Source organism: Emydura macquarii, unplaced genomic scaffold (assembly GCF_026122565.2).
Source record: "Emydura macquarii macquarii isolate MOO-44397 ecotype Brisbane River unplaced genomic scaffold, CSIRO-AGI_Emac_v2 contig_3517, whole genome shotgun sequence".
Taxonomy (NCBI): Eukaryota; Metazoa; Chordata; order Testudines; family Chelidae; genus Emydura; species Emydura macquarii.
In genome coordinates this window covers 6,809,315-6,830,892 of record NW_027133654.1, presented here as the reverse complement: position 1 = coordinate 6,830,892, position 21,578 = coordinate 6,809,315, and the positions used below count along the sequence as shown (strand labels likewise).

Below are 21,578 nucleotides of genomic sequence, written 5' to 3'. Positions count from 1 at the left end.
TGTAAAGAAGTCATGAAGACTTGGGGGGCCTAGATGGTTTTTTTGTTGTTTGTATGTTTGTTTGTTTGAGGGTTTTTTTGGGGGGGGGGGGGAATACATTTATGTTGCTTCTTTTTATATTAAAAATTCAGGTCCTGTCTAGTTTGGAGGACTCATGCTTTGGCTTTGTCTAGACTAGAGTTGATGGTCCTGTTATAATTTGAGCTAATTGATCATAAATGCTAATTATGTTGATAACTGAAGCTTTCCAAAAACGTTTGTTCTGGAGCCTGAAGTTTTGTGGTTTGCCAGAGGCTGAGCCCCCCTGTCCTGATACAAACATTTGAAGAGTATCTAGATTAGCATTTACAATCACTTAAGCAATTGGCAATCAACTACAACAGGACAACAAACACTAGTCTAGACAAAGTCTATGATAACAGGAGAACTAGTGAAATGATGATATCACAAGAGTCAAGAGACAGAAAATTGAGTAATGGAGAGAGGAAGGGATTTCACACTTTGAAAAACTCTTGTGTTTTTTCTGATTTTGTTAACACTTATTTAACTCCAGTGCCAAATGAATATTTTGGATAAAGGATGCATGTGTTCAGTTACTGGGAGTGTTAAGAAATAAAAGTTTGCCCCCAGATTTTTACTATCCTGGAGATACCAATGTAGATGCAAGATTAATGTATTCTCACTCCCAATACTATTGTAGCATTTTTTAATGTAGAATGAACGGATATCTTTGTTAGACAGACAGCACCACCCAGCCGTCCACTAGCTGATTGGGCCTAAGGAGAAACTTTCCCTATGGGTAGGTTATTTATAACTGATCACTTGCCAAAACTGTCTTGAAAGTGTAAGCCAATAACAAGGATTGAAAGGAATAAATTGGGTCTACTCCTGCACCAGGAGGTTGCAGGAAACCTAAAGGTTCTCCCTCTCTTACACTTACACACACACACACACACACGCATGCAGTTTGGCTATAAATCAATTAAGTCTAGGGTGTATACCAAAATCATCTTGCTAACCTTCCCCATAAACTCTTTTCTCTGTGGTGTAACAATGGAGGGTGGAAATTCATGGCTACCAAGGGAAGTCCCTACTTCAAGTGACTGAAAAAGTTTTGTAATTTTTAAAACTATTCCAGTTAAAGAGGAGAAAGGCAAAAAAACAAAACAAAACCCTCAAATCTCTGCTTTGCAACTGCCAACAGGCTCTGGGCATCACAGTTGCCTGAGAAACATAACAGGTTGTTGTTGTTATAACAACCAGAGACCAGCTGACCTCCCATTTCCTTTTGTCAACCAGCTGCAAGGCTTCTAGGCCTTTAACTGCACACTTGATCACATTTACATGATTCCCTTGTGACAGTGTCAGAAACTTTTTGTCATTTCACTTAATTATTTGTTTAAACATCCAAAATTATACCGCCTGATGTGAACATTTCAGTAGTATGATGAATAGCCTTATGCTTACACTCTCCATCTCCAAGACAACATCACATCATCATTCTCTGTGAGTTCAGTATGATGAGATAAAAAAAAAAGACAGACTAAATTTCAAATCTAGCTACCTAATGGTAGTTATCATGACAGTATGAACTTTAATAAAAACTTGTTAGACTTGCACAAGGGTGATTCAACCATGCGAATGTGTTACAAATCTGTTTAAGCCTAGGCAAACCCTGCAGTGTCCATTTACAGTGGACAAAACCCTGCAAGTGTACCTGTGGTATGTCTACATTGCAATTAAATACCTGCAACTGGCCTGTGCCAGTTTACTCGGGCTCGGGCTAAAGGGCAGTTTAATTGCAGTGTAGATATTCAGGCTTGGGCTGAAGCCCAGACTTTAGGATCCTGCGAGAGGGAGAGTGCAGCTGGAGTCTGCTGGCACAAGTCAGCCTCAGATGTCTAATTGCAGTGTAGACATCCCCTGGAAGTTCTGGTTCTACCAAACCCCCAACCTCCACAGGGATGGATTAAGGCAATCTGAGGGCATAAACACACCCCTCATGGAGAGCCCATGGCCCTACCTGTACAGCCTTTCCCCATACAATGGCACTACCCCAGTTGTGTGCTGAAGCCACCCACTCAAGAACTGTCTGTTGGAGGCCCTGTTACCAATCCTCTTCGAGCAAACTATGTCTGCCCCTCTGGTATCTTCAGGCAGCCAGAGGTCTTTCATAGAGGAGGACTCCACCCACACTCACCTGAGCAGGGTACTTTGTTGAACTCTGTTGACACCTCCCCTTCAGAGCTATGATAGGATGACAGCAGGAAGACCTCCCTGTCCCCCATGAGCCCTGCGTTGGAGTGGGGTTGGTAAGGGACTCCTTAGAGCAGCAGGTTTCAGGGTTATAATGAATGGGACAGGTCACACACCCTTTAGAGCCATTGTTTAAAGCAGCGTGCACACACAGCGTGACAGGTGTCAGTTATCTTTGGTCTGTGTTTTCAAGCTTTTCTTCATGCTCATGAGAGTTGAAAACAACTATTTTTAATGAAAGCTGAGATTCTGATCTCATCATGAGACTCCAGGAGCTGGGGCCCTAGACACAGGCCTACAGAATGTATGTCTTAATCTGGCCCTGAATCTCCAAGAAAACTCTGTTGCACCCCACACTCCCAACAACAACAACAGCAACCCTGCACCACTATTAACTATTCCCTCTCATTTATCATCTACTGGCCCAGGTCTTGTTATCCCTCAGTTTCTACAATGATAAATGAATATGCCATACTCATCAGGTATAAGAAAAGAGAACCTGTAGGAAATATAACAGAAGGTAAGAATACTTACCAGCTAAAAGAGATGCAAACTAGAGGGCTGTAGTTTATTGTCTCCACCAAATTTAAAGGACCAGTCCCAGAAAGATAATCCTTATTCAGGCAAACCTCCTAATAAAGTCATGCAAGGCACTGGGCACCTTTTGGCAAGTGCTGAGAGCCTTTGATGCTCTCAGAAGACAGTAGGAAATGAGGATGCTTAGCACCTCCCAGGATCAAATCTCCACTGTCCAAGGCTGACTGAAAACTCACAACTGCCATAAAATATTCTAATTCCAACATTCTTCTCATTCTCCTGGTAAGGTTAAGGAACTTCACCCAAAAGGTTTTGCTTTTGGTCTGAATAGCTGTTAGAGAACAGGAAAACATAGTAAAAAGAGAAAGCATTTGTTTCTGTAAGCAATTTTGTACTTCTTCCAAAACAGAAGGCCATGCTTAAACTTCTGTAGAGATAACAAGATGAACATACTTATTCCACATTTTGACTGTTACTATACAGAGTGTTACTATATATAGTCAGCTCCTCTATAGATGGCACAGCAGGGATTAAACCTGCTGAAGAGCCCAATATGCAAATCAGGGCTGGGGAAGAGCTACTGGGATTTACCTTGTATTTGTTTGTTACATGTCATTATTTTTCACAGACTAGGCATTTGGGAGAGTTTTTGTTAGGTTTTGGAACAGTTCTGAAAAGCAGTGGAGTTGGGCATCACAAGTGTAACCTGATCAGCTAGGTAGGATGACTGGGTGGAGGTGAAATGATCTGTTCCAGACAGTTGGAAAAATTAGTCTTTGGCAACTCCTGTTTAAAAGACTTTCCATAGGGTGTGATATCATAGTTTTGCTACTGTTACCATCATAATCTGGTAATCATATTTTTCCTGATATTATAACTGGATAGGTTCACAGAGCATGAAAGTTTGCTATTATTTATATATTTTTTGTTTTCATCCACCATCCAGTGGCCCAGACAGGATCGGGCCCCTTTGTGCTAAGGGCTGTACAAACATAGCAAGAAAGCAGGCTCTCTACCTCAAAGAATTTAGCATTTTAGGATTAGATTTTTTTTAAGAATTGAAAGGTTGCAAGGGCGGCAGGGACGCGTCTGTCTTTATTCAGGAGGGAGAGAATTTCTGACCAACTTTCTGCCCAGCCCGCTAGCAAGGAAAACATGAGGCTTAGACGTTGCGGTGCTGCTTTGCCCGCTAGTGACGGGGCTGCTTCTGAAACCCTGCAAGGCAGCGGGTAGTTCATCACGTTCTCAGCAGAGAACTACATTTCCCACAATACACCGGTTTCATCGGGACTTAGAGCGGGTCCTGGGCGTGAGACTACTTTAACCGTCCAACCGAGTGCCTGCTTGGAAACATAACTAGTTTCCATAGCCTAACCCCTCCGCGGACACAGGAAGATTGATTCGTTCCCTCTGCGGCGGCGCCTCCGCTCTGACCACCTCCCGCTTTATGACAACACTTCGGGGTCGGCGCTCGTATGTGCGGGGGAAGTGTTTCAGGCGCCTGCGTTGGACACCTGGCTGGGGGGTCCTACGGCGCGGGTCACACACTCGGCGCGGGTCAAGCGGTCGGCGCTAAGCGGCGAACGAGTCTGAGTCCGAAGATTCGCGGCGGCGGTTAGCTGGGCCCGGGCGCACGTGCGTGTGTGAGGGGGCGGGGCGCGGCGCCGCCTCCCCCGCGGAGGGAACATGAGCAGCAAAGAAGGTGACGCCGGGGGTGGCGGTGCCAGGTGTTCCTCCGCGGTGGGGCGGGCAGGAGCTCGGGTGACCTCCCCTCCTGCCGCGCGGGGAAAGCAGCAGCAGCAGCAGCATCCTGCGTGCCCTTCTGCTGCCTGGCCCGTGGGGGTCTCGTCCCCCCCCGCCCCCGGTCGGCGTGGCGCTGGCGGGACTCCCGGGAGGTGGCTCCGTTAAGGGTCAGGGCGGCCGGCGAGTCTTTGCCAAAGGTTCCTGTCCGCTCAGCTCCTCCTGGCATCTGGTCTGAAGAGAGAGTCCTGTGACTCCGGCCCGATCGCGCCCTGCCCGCGGGAGGTGCCAGTCCCTGGCCGGCTACGCATCCCGACGCCTGGCCCGTCTTCCAGGGCATGGCGAGGTGCTTGAGACCTGAAGTGAAAAAGAAGTAGGGAAATTGCTTGCGAAGGGAGGAAAGGAAACCTCCAGTCAGCGCAAGGGAGCAAACCGGGCGTACAACTAGCTCCCCTGCCCTTTGCACTCCCCTGCGGTGCTGCTGGGTGTAGACGCTTCCCCTGGGCCTGTCGCCTTTTGGTCTCTTTCTCATTCCCTACACTGAACCCTTAGGGTTTGTGCGCACATATGTGTGGCACTGCTCTAACTGTACTGGTAGAGTTATAGCAGTAAAGATCCTCTTCTGTGGGAACAGTTATAAATGTGTTTATACTGGGGGATTAAGGCTATGTCTACACTAGAGACCTTACAGTGGCACAGCTGTACTGCTGCAGCTGCGCTGCTGTGAGGTCTCCTGTGTAGTCACTCCAAACTGATGGCAGAGCGCTTTCTTGTCAGCATAATTAATTCATCCCCAATGAACAGCAGGAGCTGTCAGCGGGCAAGCGTCTCTTGCCAGCATAGCGCTGTCTACACCGGCGCTTCTGTTGGTAAAACTTAGATTGATCAAGGGTGTGTGTTTTTTCACATTCTTGACTTGACAAAAGTTTTACTGACAAAAGTGCTAGTGTAGACACCACCTAAGTTATAATGGTGTAACTGTAACTTTCCAAGGGATTGTACCAGTATAATAATAATATCAGGAAAAAATCCCACCTCGTAACTGACATAGGCCTTGTCTAAACTAACCTTTAAGCTGGCAAAACCTTTGTCACTCAGGGTTGTGGAAAAAACACCTTTGCTGGCATAAGCACTTATGTGGACAGTATTGTGTAGGCATTATAGCTCTCTCCTGTCTGCATTAGTACAGCTGTGCTGCTGTAAATTTTAAGTGTAGACTAGCCCTTAATTATACCAGTACAAAATCTGTGTGTAGATCAGGACTTAGAAAAGAGTGGTGTTTGTGCTGGTGACTTAACTTTTCATAGTGCAGTGTGTCAGCATGCTTACTGCCTGCTCTGTTTTGGGCCAGGTATCCACACAAAGCACTTCCATTACCTCCCTTCAACTTGGAATGAAGTCAAGAGCTCCAAAACTAAAATTCAATCTAACCTAATAATTTTTTTTAAATATTCGGATTGTGGGTTTTACTTTAAGTATGGTAGGTAGGTCTAACCATTCATTTTTTGGAAGGCCGGTAGTTTTCCTGTAGCTGCTGGTGATGTATCTAACATTCAGATTAGAGCAGAGAGCTTCAAACTTGTAGTGTTTAAGGGGTCATATATTTGTGATCTTTTCAACTGTTAGAGGAAAAACAGAACCCTGAACTCATGTTCTGACAGGGAAGTGAAGGAAATAGTTATTTTCAAAACAAAGGAATTTAAAATTAGTATGTCCACATTCTGTTTTTGGTTTGGGATAATAAACAGTTAAACTGAAACATTTTAAATCCTGTGTGTAACTTCAAATTGTTTTCTTCTTAAAAAATGAAAATTAACGAGACTAGACACATTTATATACATGCATAACTTTATACATGTTTTCAGGATCTGGGCCTAAATCATTAAAATATAAAAATAAAGATATCTTACAAACCAAAGAGGTAGAGAAAGGGAGGGACTAGTTAAAATATAGATACAGCAATGTGTGTATGCATGCAATAAGTGAATCCTAAGTTGTGCTTTGGCTTAAGCATAGATAGTGGGAAGACCAGAGGAGCACATAGCATAGCACAGCACAGGAGTGGAAGTTTGTAGTAAAACACAAGCTAGAAGAAATGAGTTTTGAGGAGGGATTTGAAAGGGAAGAGGGCATTTGGTGTGCTGGAAGAGGTATGTGGGTCCAGCTGTAGGGAGCAGCTTGGGGGAAAAATATCACACACAAGTGAAAGGGGAGACAAGGACAAGAGTGGCCAGAGTATAGGGAGCTGATATGGGAAGCAACAGGAAATGAAATTAATACACTGAACAATAATTGTCTTCTTAAATTGCTCCTTTTATTCTCCAAAGACCACGGTTCTATGGTGAAAGTAATGAGACAGTTGTAACAATTTTACATTGATATAGTTCCATTCATTCTGAAGGATTTTAAAGCACTTTACGAGCTATTGAATCAATTCTTCCTAACACCACTAAAATACAACCAACTGCTTAGAGAAAATAAATTTTGGTGAAGGGTTCTGTGGTAAATCTCCACTCCTATGAAAAGCCACCAGGGAGACTTTAGGTGCCCCTTTATGCTTTCATTTAAATCAACAGGCGGTTTGCTCTTGATTTCAGTGAAAGCATGATGGAGCCCCTAATGTTCACACAAAGCAAATAAGACTTCAGTTTTTATGTCCTATACGGTATTCTTTACAGTAAACTGGATGCAATTGAATTGTACAGTAATTACCTTGGAAGGATGGGCATAAAATATTCAACAGTGGCTGTAGTCAAAAACATGACATCTGGTCAAGCTGTTATAAAACTGGTAATCAATAATACTATTTAAATCTCACATTTTTCTTTGTGTTCTATTTATAGGATCGGGTGGGTTCAGAAAACGAAAGCATGACAATTTCCCACAAAGGAGAGATGAAAAAGAGAGTGTTAATTCATCTTCATCTTTGATGATGTCTTTTAAGTGTAAGTAAAAGTTGAAAGTACAGATCATAACAATGTATACAATAAAAGTTAGTGGAAATAAAATATTTAGTGATAGGGTAAAATGGAGCTGTCCATAAGGAAAATTAAAATCAATGAGACTCAGATATTTAAAACTGGAGTTTGATCTCTCTTGTTTTCTAAGCAAGCAGAGTGCTATGGAAGAGATGATAGGGTCACCTTTTAGTTAGGAGAAGAGTGAGACAGAGCTCTCCTTGCTGATCACATTTGAAAGAAGAGCTTTATGGCTCACAACTGACAGTTGTAGTGATTTGAGACTAGGGCCTTGTTTACATGCAAAAGTTCTCTAACCAATTTAGTTAAACTGGTGCAAGCCCATGTGTAAGCATTTATTTTTGGTTTGAGAGCCTTATTTTGGTTTAGCCTTAAGCCTGTTCCTAATTTAAACTAAACCAGAATAAGTTTGGTTAAAACCAAAATAAGTGTTTACACAGGGTTTTGCATCAGTTTAACTGCCCCTCCCCCCTTTTTAAATTACCTTAAATGAAACCAGTGCATCTTTCTTATGTAGACAAACCTTAGTATATCTGCAAGGTGGGCTTCATAGGGGAAACCAGTTTGATTGAAGCTCACTCCTATGATCCAGGCCCCTGGTTTAATATCTCAAGGTTCCTCCACTTTTCTTTTAAGGGGTGAGGACTGTGAAGAGGGAAAGAACCAGAGGCTAATTGTGTGGTATTGGGGAATCTTTGCAAAATGAAAGAAAGCTAAGAAACAAAAATTGGGGGGGGGTGTGTGTGTGTGTGTGTGTGTGTGAGAGAGTGAAATAATTTCTCTGATCAGAAATTTAACCCATGTCTTGGCATGATCTAAAATCATCTGTTGGTAAAAAATGTAACATAACTTAAGATAAATAAGCTTTTGTAAAGTGAAAACTTCATTATTGGGGGCACATAGCTATTATTAGAGATGGTTTCTATGATTTATTTAGAATTCTGATTTGATATCAAAACTAGATATTTTGTATGTATGTATAAAAACCCAAAACTTTATTGTGCAGATGTAGCATGATTATTAATGGTATCCTGTTTTATTTATATTAAAATTACTGATTAGAATTCTTCAAAAATAAGCTTACATGAATGAAACTATGTATCTTCTGTTGATGTTTGTGCACTGTTCATTTTCTGATATTAAGGACCTATAGTTTTTCATGCTTTAAACCCTTCCCTGAGGCCCCTGTAATACCATTATGCAGGCATCAGTGTAAGTCTACAAATAAGGCTGTGGTGAGGTTTGCATTTAAAGCAGAACTAAAATCCCATTTCTCACTTCAATAATTGACTACAGGTCTTGTCTAGACTGGGAAAAATGCATCCTGTTAGGAAATGTGTTGATTAACATTTTGTAACTATCACCGTGTTAAACATGACTTTTCTCTTAGTGTGAACAAGGACAGTCGTGTTTAGAAACGTGCTAACTGGTCTAACCACAATGTCTTCTCTCATATGACATGTTTACATTGCAGCTGGTAGTATGCTTCCCAGCATGAGTAGACAGACATGCGCTTGCTGTGCTCAAGCTAGCGTGCTAATAATAGCAGTCTAGCTGGGGGTAGCATGGGTAGCAGCTCAGGCTGGCTGCCTGAGTACAAACTCTCCTGGATCCCCTGGGTACATACTTGAATGACTAGTCTGAGTCACAGCTCATGCTACCACCAGCTACACTACTATTTTTAGCACAATAGCTTGAACAGAGTTAGCATGTCTGTCTACTTACACTGGGAAGCATGGTCCCAGTTGCAGTGTAGATGTACCTTTAATTAACTCATTTTCTGAAAAGTTTTCTCAGAATAGACAAAGCCTTCCTCTCCAAATTTGACACAGTAATATTCAGAGAACAATTGCATTTTCTGTGTAATATTTTTAGTAAAATATTTACTAACCCTTACAGGGAGAACACTTTAAAATTCTTCCCCTTTTTAAAAATTGCCCTGTTATCCTCCCATTTCTTGTACTTTGCAATTGATTAACTTTGTCCTGTTGCTGTCCATTATATTTAATGAACATTAATTCCAATGCTGACCCTACATTGTCCTACTTCTAACTACTCTCCAGTCTGAAGAATAGACTGTTCATCATGAATTTGTTACTGATATGTGTGCCTCTTTCGATGTATGTTTGACTGCCCTCTGTGGGATTGAATGTATGTATATAGCTGCAAAGCAGAGCAAATATAAGAGCCCTAATACAATTGAATTGAGGAGAACTGTCAGAAAGAAGGGAGGAAGTGGAAGGTAAGGAAGAATGAACAGAAGAAAGTCGGAAGTGTAAATTTTTCTCTGATATCACAATCAAAAAATTCTGAATATTTCACAGACAACAGTTAATCCTTTAGGGATCGTTATTCTCTCTAAACAAGCTGTTCATGTAGACTCATAATACAGACATAACATGTATTTCTGATGTGTATGTCCTCTAAAGAGTGAGTGTGGCAAGTGAAGGTGTTGAGACATGAGTAAAAAGAGAGATTAACTTTTACAAACCCATTATAAGGGTGCAGCAGCTAATTAGTCAAATAACTTTTGATGAAGTTGAACTAAACAAGGTCCTCCTCCATTGTGGCAGCAAGATCAGGCCATAAATCAGTATGTGAGGAATAAAAATGACTGCCCTTGACTGCTTTTAAAATTTATTGTATTTTGTATTTTCACTGCTATAATGTATTGTAAAGCATTGCATTGGTGTGACCTGTATATAAAAAATCTAAAACAAATGTGAAATAATGGAAGATTAAATTGAAATAGCAATTGTTCACAAATAGTGCAGTAACAGAATACTTAATATTTAACGTACTAGACTACACATGAGGTAACCCAGTTTTTTTGTGATCATCTGCATTCTGGTCTTCTCAGCTTTTCAACTGGAGCTTGATACAAGACATGATAAATATGAGAGGCTTGTGAAACTTAGTCGTGATATAACTATTGAAAGTAAAAGGACAATATTTCTACTTCACAGGATTACTAGGTGAGTCACAACATTAATTCCCATTTCCATACTGACCCAAAAACTTTTTATTGCCTTGCAGTGTTTTCAGTATCTATGAGTAACAGATGCAATATTTTGTTGAGAGAGACCTCAAGGAAGATAAACACCGGCTCAGTTAATTTCCCACAAGCTGTGTTGTTTTATTTCCTCTAAGAGGATATGAATACCGGTGGGCACATGCACTAGTCGGGGAATTAAAATAAGTACCAGACTTTAGTACAGGTCAAGTCCACTTACTTAAAGATGGCTTTATTAACATAAAGAATATTCCAAAATAGGACCAGAGTAACATGGAACACTTGGTATAAGCCAGCAGAGGCCTTTCCAGCAAGCTGTGAGGGGAAAGAACACACCCTTCCTTCTAGGTAGCCACATTTGTAATAAGTTCCTTACTTCTTTTATAGACCCACTCCATATCACCCATGTGATGAGCTGGGAACCTGGGTTCTATTTGTAACTCCATTACATGCTGGAACTTAAGGAGTGTCTTTATATGTACTCATAGGGTGCCTTACATTTTATGCGCTGATCTTTGAATCAGACATTGGAAGCAGCAGCTGCTGTGGGAGAATAATGGAAAAAGTTGAGGCTTGCCACAACCTGTTGAATAATAGGTTACCTGGAGAATTATATATGTAATTTCAATCATTGGGCTTTGTGTATATTGGTCTTTATTCCCTAAAATTTCCCACTGTTGCTATCACCAGTGCAGCTCCACAATGGTAGCAATGGTGTGAGTGCTATTATAAGTAAGATGCAGGCAGCTGCCATCTTTTAACCTTGATGCTGTCCAGACTTTCTTTGAGCATGATGGTTATCATTCTAGCGGCCACTAGAGCCTTTGCTGCACTAGCTCTTCTCCATTGCTTCACAAAGGATAGTAGCATTGGAACTTTCATGGGGGGGAAAGGCTTGTGTGTAGACTCCGCATAGGTGTTAGACAAATAGGTACTTAAATGCTCAATCCTTCCTTTTGTCCCTGTAAGCTTTTAGATTCCTTCTCAGATTCTTTTGCATTATGGAATCCTGTTTTCTAGAAGTGTACTAATGGTGGCTTGTAGTACTGTGTCTGTACTTCCCTTTTTTTATCTGTCTTAACTATTCAGTACAGAGCCCAGTTTCAGAATTCTAACCATCTTTAAACATTTGTTCGAAACTGAACTATGAGCTAAATCCCCAAAATAGTAATTAAAAAGAGATGCTGTAAACCTATAATACTGTGTACATTGGTGGGGTTTTTTAAGTACACTAGATGAACTAACATTTAAATGCTGAAAATAAAATATAATGTAAAAATACTTGGGGATCAGATATTGTAGAGGTTTCCTTAGTGGTATATTTCATAAATACTGCCTAAAAACAGATCTTGGTGCTGTATTAATCTAATTTATTGCAAAATGCTCTGGATTTTGTGTATGGGAGAGAGGACTCATTCCAAAATATTATTTAATTTTGACTGCACAAATTAAACACATGGTGATTAGTAAAAAATAAAGTATATAATAGATTTAACTCTTTGCTGATGTTATAACAGCTGACACTTTGTAATTTTTTTTATTTGTATTCTGTGCACACAGTGCCCCCAATGGGGAGGAAATACTAAATGAATCTGAGGCCAAATTAGATGCTGTCAGACAGAAAATTAAGCAAGTAGCACAAGAACTGGTCGGAGAAGACATGTATCAGTTCCACAGAGCCATCTCTCCAGGTAAGTCTACATTTAAATAGGATGGGCGCACACACATCAGGCCAAATTCAGTTTAGGTGTAACTTCATTACTTCTGAAGTAATGCATCTGCTTACACTAGGACTGAATTTGGCTCACCCTTTGCAGTTTAAAACAGATTGTGATTTTCCTTCTTTTCAAGATTAAAAAAATATGCTCTTGGTCATATTTCATAGCACTCAAATATGTAAACACATTTCATAGATATGAATATCAAGCACAAACTCTTTACTGTGTGCAACCATTCAACCCCACCCCATCTATTTCAACTTCTCTGTGTAAACGTCAGTTTCAAAAGTCATCTTAACATTTCAGCTACACTGATGGAGGCAATATGTTGAGTTTCCCAACAGTATTTTTATATCCTTCTCTCACGCGCAAAACAACTGTATTTAGGCATCATGCGTGGCACTAGTGATCAACAAAAACTCTCTAGCTGTAAACATTGTTTGGTCCCTCTTAGATGCATGAGTACTCTTCCCTTCCTGGGTTTCCAGTCAGTGCACTCAATCCCTCTTTTTCTGTTGTTCAGAGTGCTTGGCTCCTCCTTTGACTGGATTTCCCAAGTATGTGTTCCTCTTTTCAGCTGCTCTGCAGTTTGCTGGGATCAATATACAAGCACCTTGCCACCAATCCAGCCATCTTGCATTTTTCCAGCTGTATTTGGAACCTTTGGAATTCAGTGTCCTGCTGGCCTAAAGAGGCCATTACCTCAGACATCCTTTTATTTAAAAAAAAAAAAATCTCTTCCTGCTGTTTCAACCTGTCTAAAATTCAGCAAAAAACTGTGGAAAACCCCTCCCCCGTTCTTCATTTGGGTGCTTGTATTGGTACTCTTATTTGAAAGTGTTTTTTAGGAATCTAAATTCCAGTTTGATCACTTAAATCTATAATTGGGTGTTCTGATTTAGGGTGTCTAAATTTGCAAATTAGGCTCAGATTCTGAAGTTGGGGTTATGTTGTATTTACTAAATCTATTGGGAATTATTGCACAAGTTAGTCTCTGACTACAAATTTTATATAACATGGGTCCACATGTTAATTGTGGTCTTGCCCAGCATCACATTCAACCTGCTCTGATGTTTCTCCAATTTCTAGGGCTAAGAAAGCATTCTCATTGTCATTAACACTTCCAGATTTCTCTAAACCTTTTGCAGTTGTGCTGTATATATGTGCATTTGAAAAAATAACTGGCAGAAGTAGTAGGGAAAGAAGGAGAAATTTGCTGAGGGATTTGATTTTTTTTTTTTTAAAAAGGCCTCTGAGATACTAGCTACCAGTGTTTCTGCACAACCTAAATGTTAACTAACACCATCTGCGATGCCTACTTTATTGAATCTCACAAGAAAAACCAGCCATTATACTTCAGTTTCAAGGCCTCTTGCTTATCAAGTTTTTTTAAAAGAAAATCTTGAGTAATTAATAGTCATGATTCCAGTTGTCATTCCGTAGTCAGGCAAAACTCACCATGACATCAGTGGAACTTATGTTTGAGTAAAGTGTGGTGAAAAGATGCCCCTGAATGGCTATAGTAGTTTGCAAACAAAAACCTTTAAAATTACAGGTTGTTATATTATTCCACCAAACTATCTATAAGGGATGTAATTTATAGCATCCATGTTAAGGTTCTGGATGCATACTTGTATTCATGAATTTACAGCTCATTTGTCAATGCTGTAATACCAAACTAGGGTTACACTTAAAATTAATCCTTAACTTGGACTATCTGCACTGTAACATCCATACATCAGCAGTATGCCATATTGCAGTCTTTCATTGATTTATGATTGTGTCACTATTTTGTTACCAATTATATTTGTTTTATTCCAATTAAAAAGTGAGTGACTTTTAATAGAAACTACTTATCCTATATATTTTTATATCTTAATACCACTTGTAGTTTAGTGTTCTAAGGAACCAGTGGAGATAAGTGTTAAGAAAATTTTATAAATTGCTCTGTAGTGTTGCAGGGTAAATGCTCTAAGAAATTGTGAACAATGTGACTTAACTGTATTGTGAATATCTTGTTTTGTATTTGAAATCTTTACTTAAATATGTAAGTTGCCTTTTGAGTTAAGATAGTGCTTATAACATCAGTAAACATTTAAATGCAGTTTTCAGATGGTTATGACCTGGTATCCAGTATGAACAGAACAGTTTGAGATGTGATGTAATCTTTGCCAGTTAAACCTGTGAAGCTCATAGACCCCCTTTTGGCTCACATTCCAAGCCTTGTTACCATGCAGCATAGCTTGCAGTATGTACAGCATTTAAAGGCTCTGCTCCTTATTGCTATCAGAGCATATACATTTTCAGCAGCATCCCAGGTGTAAAAGGGCTCAGCAATTTCACTCCGTTCAGAACACTGGAGACCCCGCAGTAGAGGCGCAGAAACCAAGTGAGTAAACCTGACACCCTCCGCCATGGAGGGTCTGGGAGAATGTTCTGATGTGGGGAAAGTGATTTGGTGTAGTTCATATTAAAGAGATAACATTGCCAACTTGAAAAATCATATTTTGTATGAAATGTCTGTAAACTGAAAGATATGAATGAAAAACAATTTCCTTGATTTTTTTCACTTTTATTTTGTATATTTGATAACAATTTGTATATAGTCACAGTGATTTATGCCTTACTTTATAACCCTTATAAAAACCAAAAGGGAGCAGAAATGCCTTTATTTTAAAAAAAACCCAATCAAAACATGCTATTTAAAGAGTTCTCTTTTAGAAACTGGGAAGCATTTTTAAAATGTTTTTTAAAAAAAAATTCAAAATGACTGTGTCCCTTTAATCATGTTTTAAATCTTAAGTATATCGTGACCATTTTATGAGTTTATATGCGACAGGGCAGATGTGTCCAAAAGGTCAAGAAGTCAGAATTACTGCATCCTTCCTTTGAGGAAGTTAGAATCCTACTCTGTGCTGGTGACTCATTGTTGTTAATAGTTGCAACCTTTACTATTCAGTTGAGTGTGCTAGTGCATTCGAAATCCCACATATCCTACATTTGGGTGTGATCTTTACGGAAGTAAGTTTATCCTGGTGCTAACAGAGCTTTTTCTTTTTCATTCCTGTTTCCTTGAATCCTGCTACTTTTTTTTTATTTCTTGGGGTCAGAGAAGAGCCAACATCATAAGGAGGGGGGGCATTAAATGCTGCTACCTGTCCTTTCTGTTTATGGGATGTGTGGGGGGGAAATTTTGTACCAGCCCTCCCTCACCTGTTAAGCAGGTAGTTGAAGATTCTGTCATCAAAAATCCCCCTGTAGACATATGGGCAGATACTAAAGATTCGGCTGCTAGAGCAGGAGCATAGTAGTATCCAGTTCCTGCTGCCTGTGAGAAGACCCTGTCAAGACAAGTTGCTACTGGGAGGAGTCGTCTTATATTTGGAAAAAGACAGGGCCGAGCTTTTACACTGCTCTGTTCCTTAGGTAGCGTGAGCTGAGGCAAGTCTCTCTGGAGCTGCCTTCGTTGCTTAGAACTGCCTGTCAGAGATTCCCCTCTAGTGATTCTGTGTCTGGGGAATTTGCCCCATTCCTGAAACTGAACACCACAGTAAAATACATCAATCAGCCTTCATCCCATTTCTGGAGACCCTCCACACTTTTTAACTGAACTGCAATTCTTCCAAATACTGGGTGCATATGAGAGCAGCTATGTTGGTGCCAATGTAGTTCACGTTCCATACAAAAAGAAGGCACCCATGTTTCACTGAACAACTCATTGCAGGACAGAGGGACACTTTCAAGAGTGCTCTCAATCCAGACGCATGTGTGCACATTGCTATGCAATGCCCCACCTAAATTTTGGTCTAGAGGTTGGATGGAACTCTCTTAGCAGGAGCAGAGAGAATTCTCTTAGGCCCCATCCTTCGGAACACCTTGAGTGTAACTGACCTTGCTGCTTCCTGAGTGTTACAGCTTGGTGCCTGCAGAGCTGAGTGTTAACTCTTTGAGTGTAGGTGATTTGTTCTGCCATGCTGACTACTGAATTGAGTGTGGAGCATTTATTACCTGTTCTGCCACGCTGATTGAAGGATTGAGTGTTAACTGAGTGTGTTTACCCCACTCTGCCACATTAATTGTAAAAACTGAATATTCTTAATTAGGGTTTCTTTCTCTCAAGTGATTTAGGTAAAGGTTAACAAATGTTTTAGTAGTTGCTCTAGTTGATTGTTGCTAGTTTGAATGTAACACTGAAGCTTGGGAGGTGGGAAATCTCTCACTGCAACTTTCATAGGTAAAGTTACAGTTAAGGGGGGAGCTGAATGAGGTAGAGGAAGAAGGATCAGCCTGAGGAAGGAAGGTCTGGATGGTGAATCCATCTCAGCCCACTGAGCTCCCAAGTCATTGTAAGGTAAAACAGTTACAGATAGCTAGCTTATAGTCAAGGAAATGACTGTATGATAGTCTTTTGCTGTTAAATAAAGGTTTGAAAGAAGACCTAAACTCTGTGTAGTCTACCCAAACCACCACCAAAGATTAAGTCCCTTGGAGAATCCTGGCTGAGTTGGTAGCATTCGTGGCGTCCCTGTGGCTCATATGAGAAGATTAGGGTAAGGGCACAGAGTGATAGGGATCGTGATCTTATTATCCCGGTAGGAAATCACTACTGATCTACTGACTGGACCATGAGGTGAGGTAAATACCTCCTATCTGAAAGTGGCTTAGATAGGCAACATGGAGGAATACATCCACAAATCTGTTACGGAGCATGGCGGAGACAGGAACAGTTTCACAGGCATGACCCCTAGGCAGAGTTAGAAAAAGAATGGGAGAATGATGTAAATGGTAATATACTGAGTAAGGAAAGGAAAAAGGTGGCTTTATTACAAATGCTGTTAAAGGTAGGATAATGTTACTTTGGTCCCTGGAACTGGAGCAAGAAAGTTTAGAAAAATAGTTAAAGAGTTAGAAGAGGAAAACAAACAGGCCCACAGTCACATTATGGCCCTGGAAGGGCCGTATGCATTTCAGATGCAGATGATTTGAAATGCTTGTGATCACTGGCAGCAGCAATGTACAACTGCCACAGAGGAGTTTAGAGAAAATTAGAAATTTACAAAAGGCGCAGGCAGCAATTAGAGGACGCATAGAAGCTGCCCATCTGTGACATATGGGGGCACAATCCAGACCAATGAGTAGCTGTGTCATCCCTGCCCTGTAACATGGGATCTCCTGTATGCCTTGCTGCAGTAGCCTCCAACCGGGACTGCTCGCAAAAAGCCTCCAGGATGTAAATCCCTCCCAATGATGTCTGTGTGTGCTGTAGACAGCCAGTCACATCTTGGCTCTTACCAGCCTTAAAGATTACCCCAGAGTGACCCCAACACACTTCCAGTCATAGATTTCCCCCCAGAAACATGTCTTATACTGTCTAGCCCTCTCCTGGACTACAAATATATTGTCTGTTATTCCTTTAAGGGAATAATATGCACACAACTTGTTACCTCAAAGGGAGTTACCCAGACACTTCAACTTGAACACACTGGATTAGATAAAACAAGTTTAACTACAAAGAGAGAGCTTTTAAATGAGGGCAAGTAATGAGGCATAAAAGTCAGAAATGGTTACAAGAAAAATAAAAGGTAAAACACTTAATGATGCCTAATTTAACGACTATAGTAGATTAAAAGCAAAGTTTTCTCACCATGTGCTTTCAGCAGTCTTATTGACCAAACTCTTTAGGTCAGGACCCCTCCCCCAGAGTCCAACAGCTGCTTCCTTTGTCTTTTCAGGTGCAGAGAATGCACTTGGCAGGGAGAGAAAGGGAGAGACTAGAGTCTTGGGTTGTTTACCCTTGCTTTTATAGTTTGTCACCTCTTGAAAAACATTTTCATCTGGCAATCTGTGTAGAAGGAAACTCCATACTGTTTCTTTGCTAAAATGTAGACTTATTTTGCCCCTTCCCCTCTTCCTGCCAAAGAATAGCCACTTAGCAGGTAGTGGTCCATTAGCCTTGTTTACATCTGAACTGGTTTGGCCACTCCTCAGACTTACCTGGAAAACATATTTTTTATCATAATTTCAGCTTACGCTTAAAACTTCACATATAATGCAGTTACATGCATTTTGCCCCAATGTTATTGATCAGCAAATTATGAGTTTTTAAATGACACCTCACAAGGCATTCCTTGTACAAACTTTATTACAATAAGGGGTAGGTTGTGAACACTGGGGTATATTCTGTCACACGTTGGGTTAGATTGAATGATGATAGTCATGAGATGTGAAAGGAAATTTCACAAGTTAGAAGTAAAGCTAAGAAGATTTAGGGGAACTGTTGCTGCTATCCAAGCCCGACCCAACTGGACTAGTGAAGTAGGTGGGGGAAATAGTGAGGAAGATGACCCTGATCTCTATCCACCTTATTATGATTTTGAGGATAATATCCCACATTCAGATAATTTAGTCCCATGCAACCTGTAGTAACTAGAGAAATCATAAAAAGAACTGGGTGGAAGGGGCAGATCAGGACAGGGTTAGGAGAGATAGGGAGATGGGGTTGTGTGTAGGCAAACTGTTGTAGAAATAACTACCTATATTCCAGAACAACTGAAGGCAGCTGCCTAGATGTTAGGAATGGCTGATCCTGAGAATGCATGGGATTGGCTGTTCAAATGTGCACAAAAAATAGATAGAACAACTAATTGCTAAAGAGATGCCAAAAGCTATATTTGATGTGCTTCCAGATAATTCCCGCACGGGTGCCCAAGAGGATGTTGGCCAAACTTATATTAAAAAAAAAAAAGGGGCAAGGCATCTTTAGAGTCACATAATTTAATAAGTATTATGATCCAGATGCAACAGAAACTGGTGAAGCACCCTCAGACTCTTACAGAATGCCTATATTTTGTATGTAGTCACACAGCACCAAATCTCCATCATGGAAATCCACTATTTAAACAACTAATATAGGGAAGCATGCACCCGGGACTTAAAAAGCCTGTGGGAATGCATATAATCCAGGAAATGAACTGGACAATATTATTGCTTCGATGTTAATGGGATGGGGAGTGTTTCAGGGTAAGGCAAGAAGCAGTAGGCAAAAACAAGGGTAGGTTATGGCAGTAGACTCATGGGAACAGAAATCAAAAGGGATTTATTTTAAAAACGAAGGGAAGTATAGGTCAAGTCATAACTGGAGGTTATGAGGACCTCATAACAGAAATAGTATGCCAAAAAGGCAAGGCCCCAATTATAGGGAACTAGCCAGCAGATTAGCTAAATATGAAAAGGTTACAGAGGAACAGCATTATTGGGAACCTGCATGCCAGCTCAGTAAATTTGGGAATGTAAGAACCAGTAAGATGGTTGAAGAAGAGGTAACTGGAGTAGTGGCTGCTACTCCTTAGCTGGGGAGGATCAATGTTAAGGATACTGAGTCCCCCTCCAGCCATGCAAGGAAGGTTTCAATCTAAATGACTAGTGGTGTGCCAAAGTGGTTGTACTGGTATTTGACAAGTTAAGTTAATCGATACAGGGATGTCCAATTTCATAATAACAATAAGGCCAACAGAAATAAGATCTTGGATTAAAAAAAATTAACAGAGAATTGGAAGGATTTACTGGGCATCCACTATTTGTTCCATTTACAGGGAAGATCCACAATAGGCTATTTTCCTTCCTGTAAAAAACCAGCAACATGCATAATTTCTTGCTATATCTTCATCTACTGTGAAGTTCAACCACCCTTTTTAGGCAGCTGCCCATCTGCTAGTGGCATTGTGGAAAACCTTTCAGAAATATTCACTATGCTCCTATTCCATAACCACCCAAATCAGTGTTCACCCTCTTCTACTAAAGCTCCATCCCTCGCATTTCTCACAGACACCCAATATCCCAAACTAATGTTTTGGCCCCTTGGAAAAGCTAGCTGGGACTGGACCCAGATTCTGCTTCCTTCTACAACTGCAGTTTGTCTCCACATCCAGGCCAATGGGTGTGGATTCTTGACCCCATGGCTTGGGATGTTCCACATCAGTGTAAGGATCAACCAAGGCTAAAGATATTGAAATCACTTGCCTTTCTGGAAAATAAGTTTATTTCCTTGCAAACATTTTAAGTTGACTACTATGGAACCACTGGTTTCCCCTTATCTAGATATACTAGATAAACTGTTGGACTTAGTTTATCTATGATGTGATATGATGGCCCTTCCCAGCCTACAGTAAGAGAACGATCTCTTTTTTCCCTAAAATTTATCATGAATAACTATAATTATAAAGAAAAACCAGTGACAAAGGTACAAGATTTATTATTGGCTTGCATTTCTAAGTGTATCATGGTGACAAAAAGGTTTGATAGTTTTTTAAAAAATACAAGAGGTTTAGAAATGGCTCGCAATCTTTCCAGACTACTGTACACCTTTCAGGAGTCTGATTTGTCTTGCGTACCCCCCAATTTTCACCTCATTTAAAAACTACTTGCTTACTTTTGTATTTTTGTCTGATTTTGTATTATAGCACACTGTTACTGGAAAAAATGCTTGCTTTCTCATTTTTACCTGTAATTATAAAATAAATCAATTGGAATATAAATATTGTATTTACATTTCAGTGTGTAGTATATAAGCAGTATAAACAAGTCATTGTATTAAATTTTAGTTTGTACTGACTTTACTAGTGTTTTTTATGTAGCCTGTTGTAAAACTAGGCAAATATCTAGATGAGCTGATATACCCCCTTGAAGACTTCTGCATATTCCCAGGGATACGTATACACCTGGTTGAGAACCACTGGGCTAGATCAGATACAGTAAAGCTTTTAAACCTGATATATCTTTCGTGAAAGTTATAATATCCAGGAAGCCTTTACATAGCTCCCAGAGTTTTAACCTTTGACCTTTTAATAACTTTAAAATTTTCCACTCCAAGTTAGTATATATATATTTAAAAAAAAAAAAAAAAAAAGTCCCATGTACTAATTCTCGTTGAGGACTAGAACAAAAAACACGTGTAGTTTTTGGAAGAAAACATTTTTGAGTTAAGCATGAATTGAAAAAAGAATTAAAAAAAAAAAAAATGCCAGTGTCCCATATCTCAAAAGCAGCTTGTCCAATTAACCTCACACTTCCTAAAAATATTCTCCTTTGGCTAGAAATCAAACTTGAAGACATCCTTTTGCTCCCCACCCTACCTCTCCCAGAAAGAATAATAAGGGGTCTATAACTGGACTTGTAATGGAAACCATCTTAACTGCCTTAATTATCGAGTCATGACTGTAGCTGCATAATAAATGACTGATATTTATTTTATTTGGTTTAATAACTGTTCGTCTATAAATAGAGCCGTTCTAGCAGTATGGTGCTTGGGAATATTGTTTGCCACTTTAATTGTTAAAT

The 21,578-nt window shown here is 40.2% G+C and overlaps 1 protein-coding gene across 2 annotated transcripts in view; it reads left to right on the top strand.

Moving 5' to 3' along the window:
- The first annotated feature begins 3,774 nt into the window (after positions 1-3,774).
- The window catches only part of TSNAX (translin associated factor X), a 33,927-nt gene continuing 16,123 nt past the window's right edge, over positions 3,775-21,578 (top strand). Inside the window, exons 1-4 of one of the 2 annotated variants that reach the window (XM_067535807.1) lie at positions 3,775-4,495; positions 7,377-7,478; positions 10,372-10,486; positions 12,085-12,215. In XM_067535807.1, the coding sequence (XP_067391908.1) occupies positions 4,480-4,495; positions 7,377-7,478; positions 10,372-10,486; positions 12,085-12,215 (364 nt within the window). In that variant the 5' untranslated portion in view covers positions 3,775-4,479. Of the gene's footprint in view, positions 4,496-4,657; positions 4,907-7,376; positions 7,479-10,371; positions 10,487-12,084; positions 12,216-21,578 lie in introns of those variants that run through there. The other variant, XM_067535808.1, reaches the window with a different exon arrangement.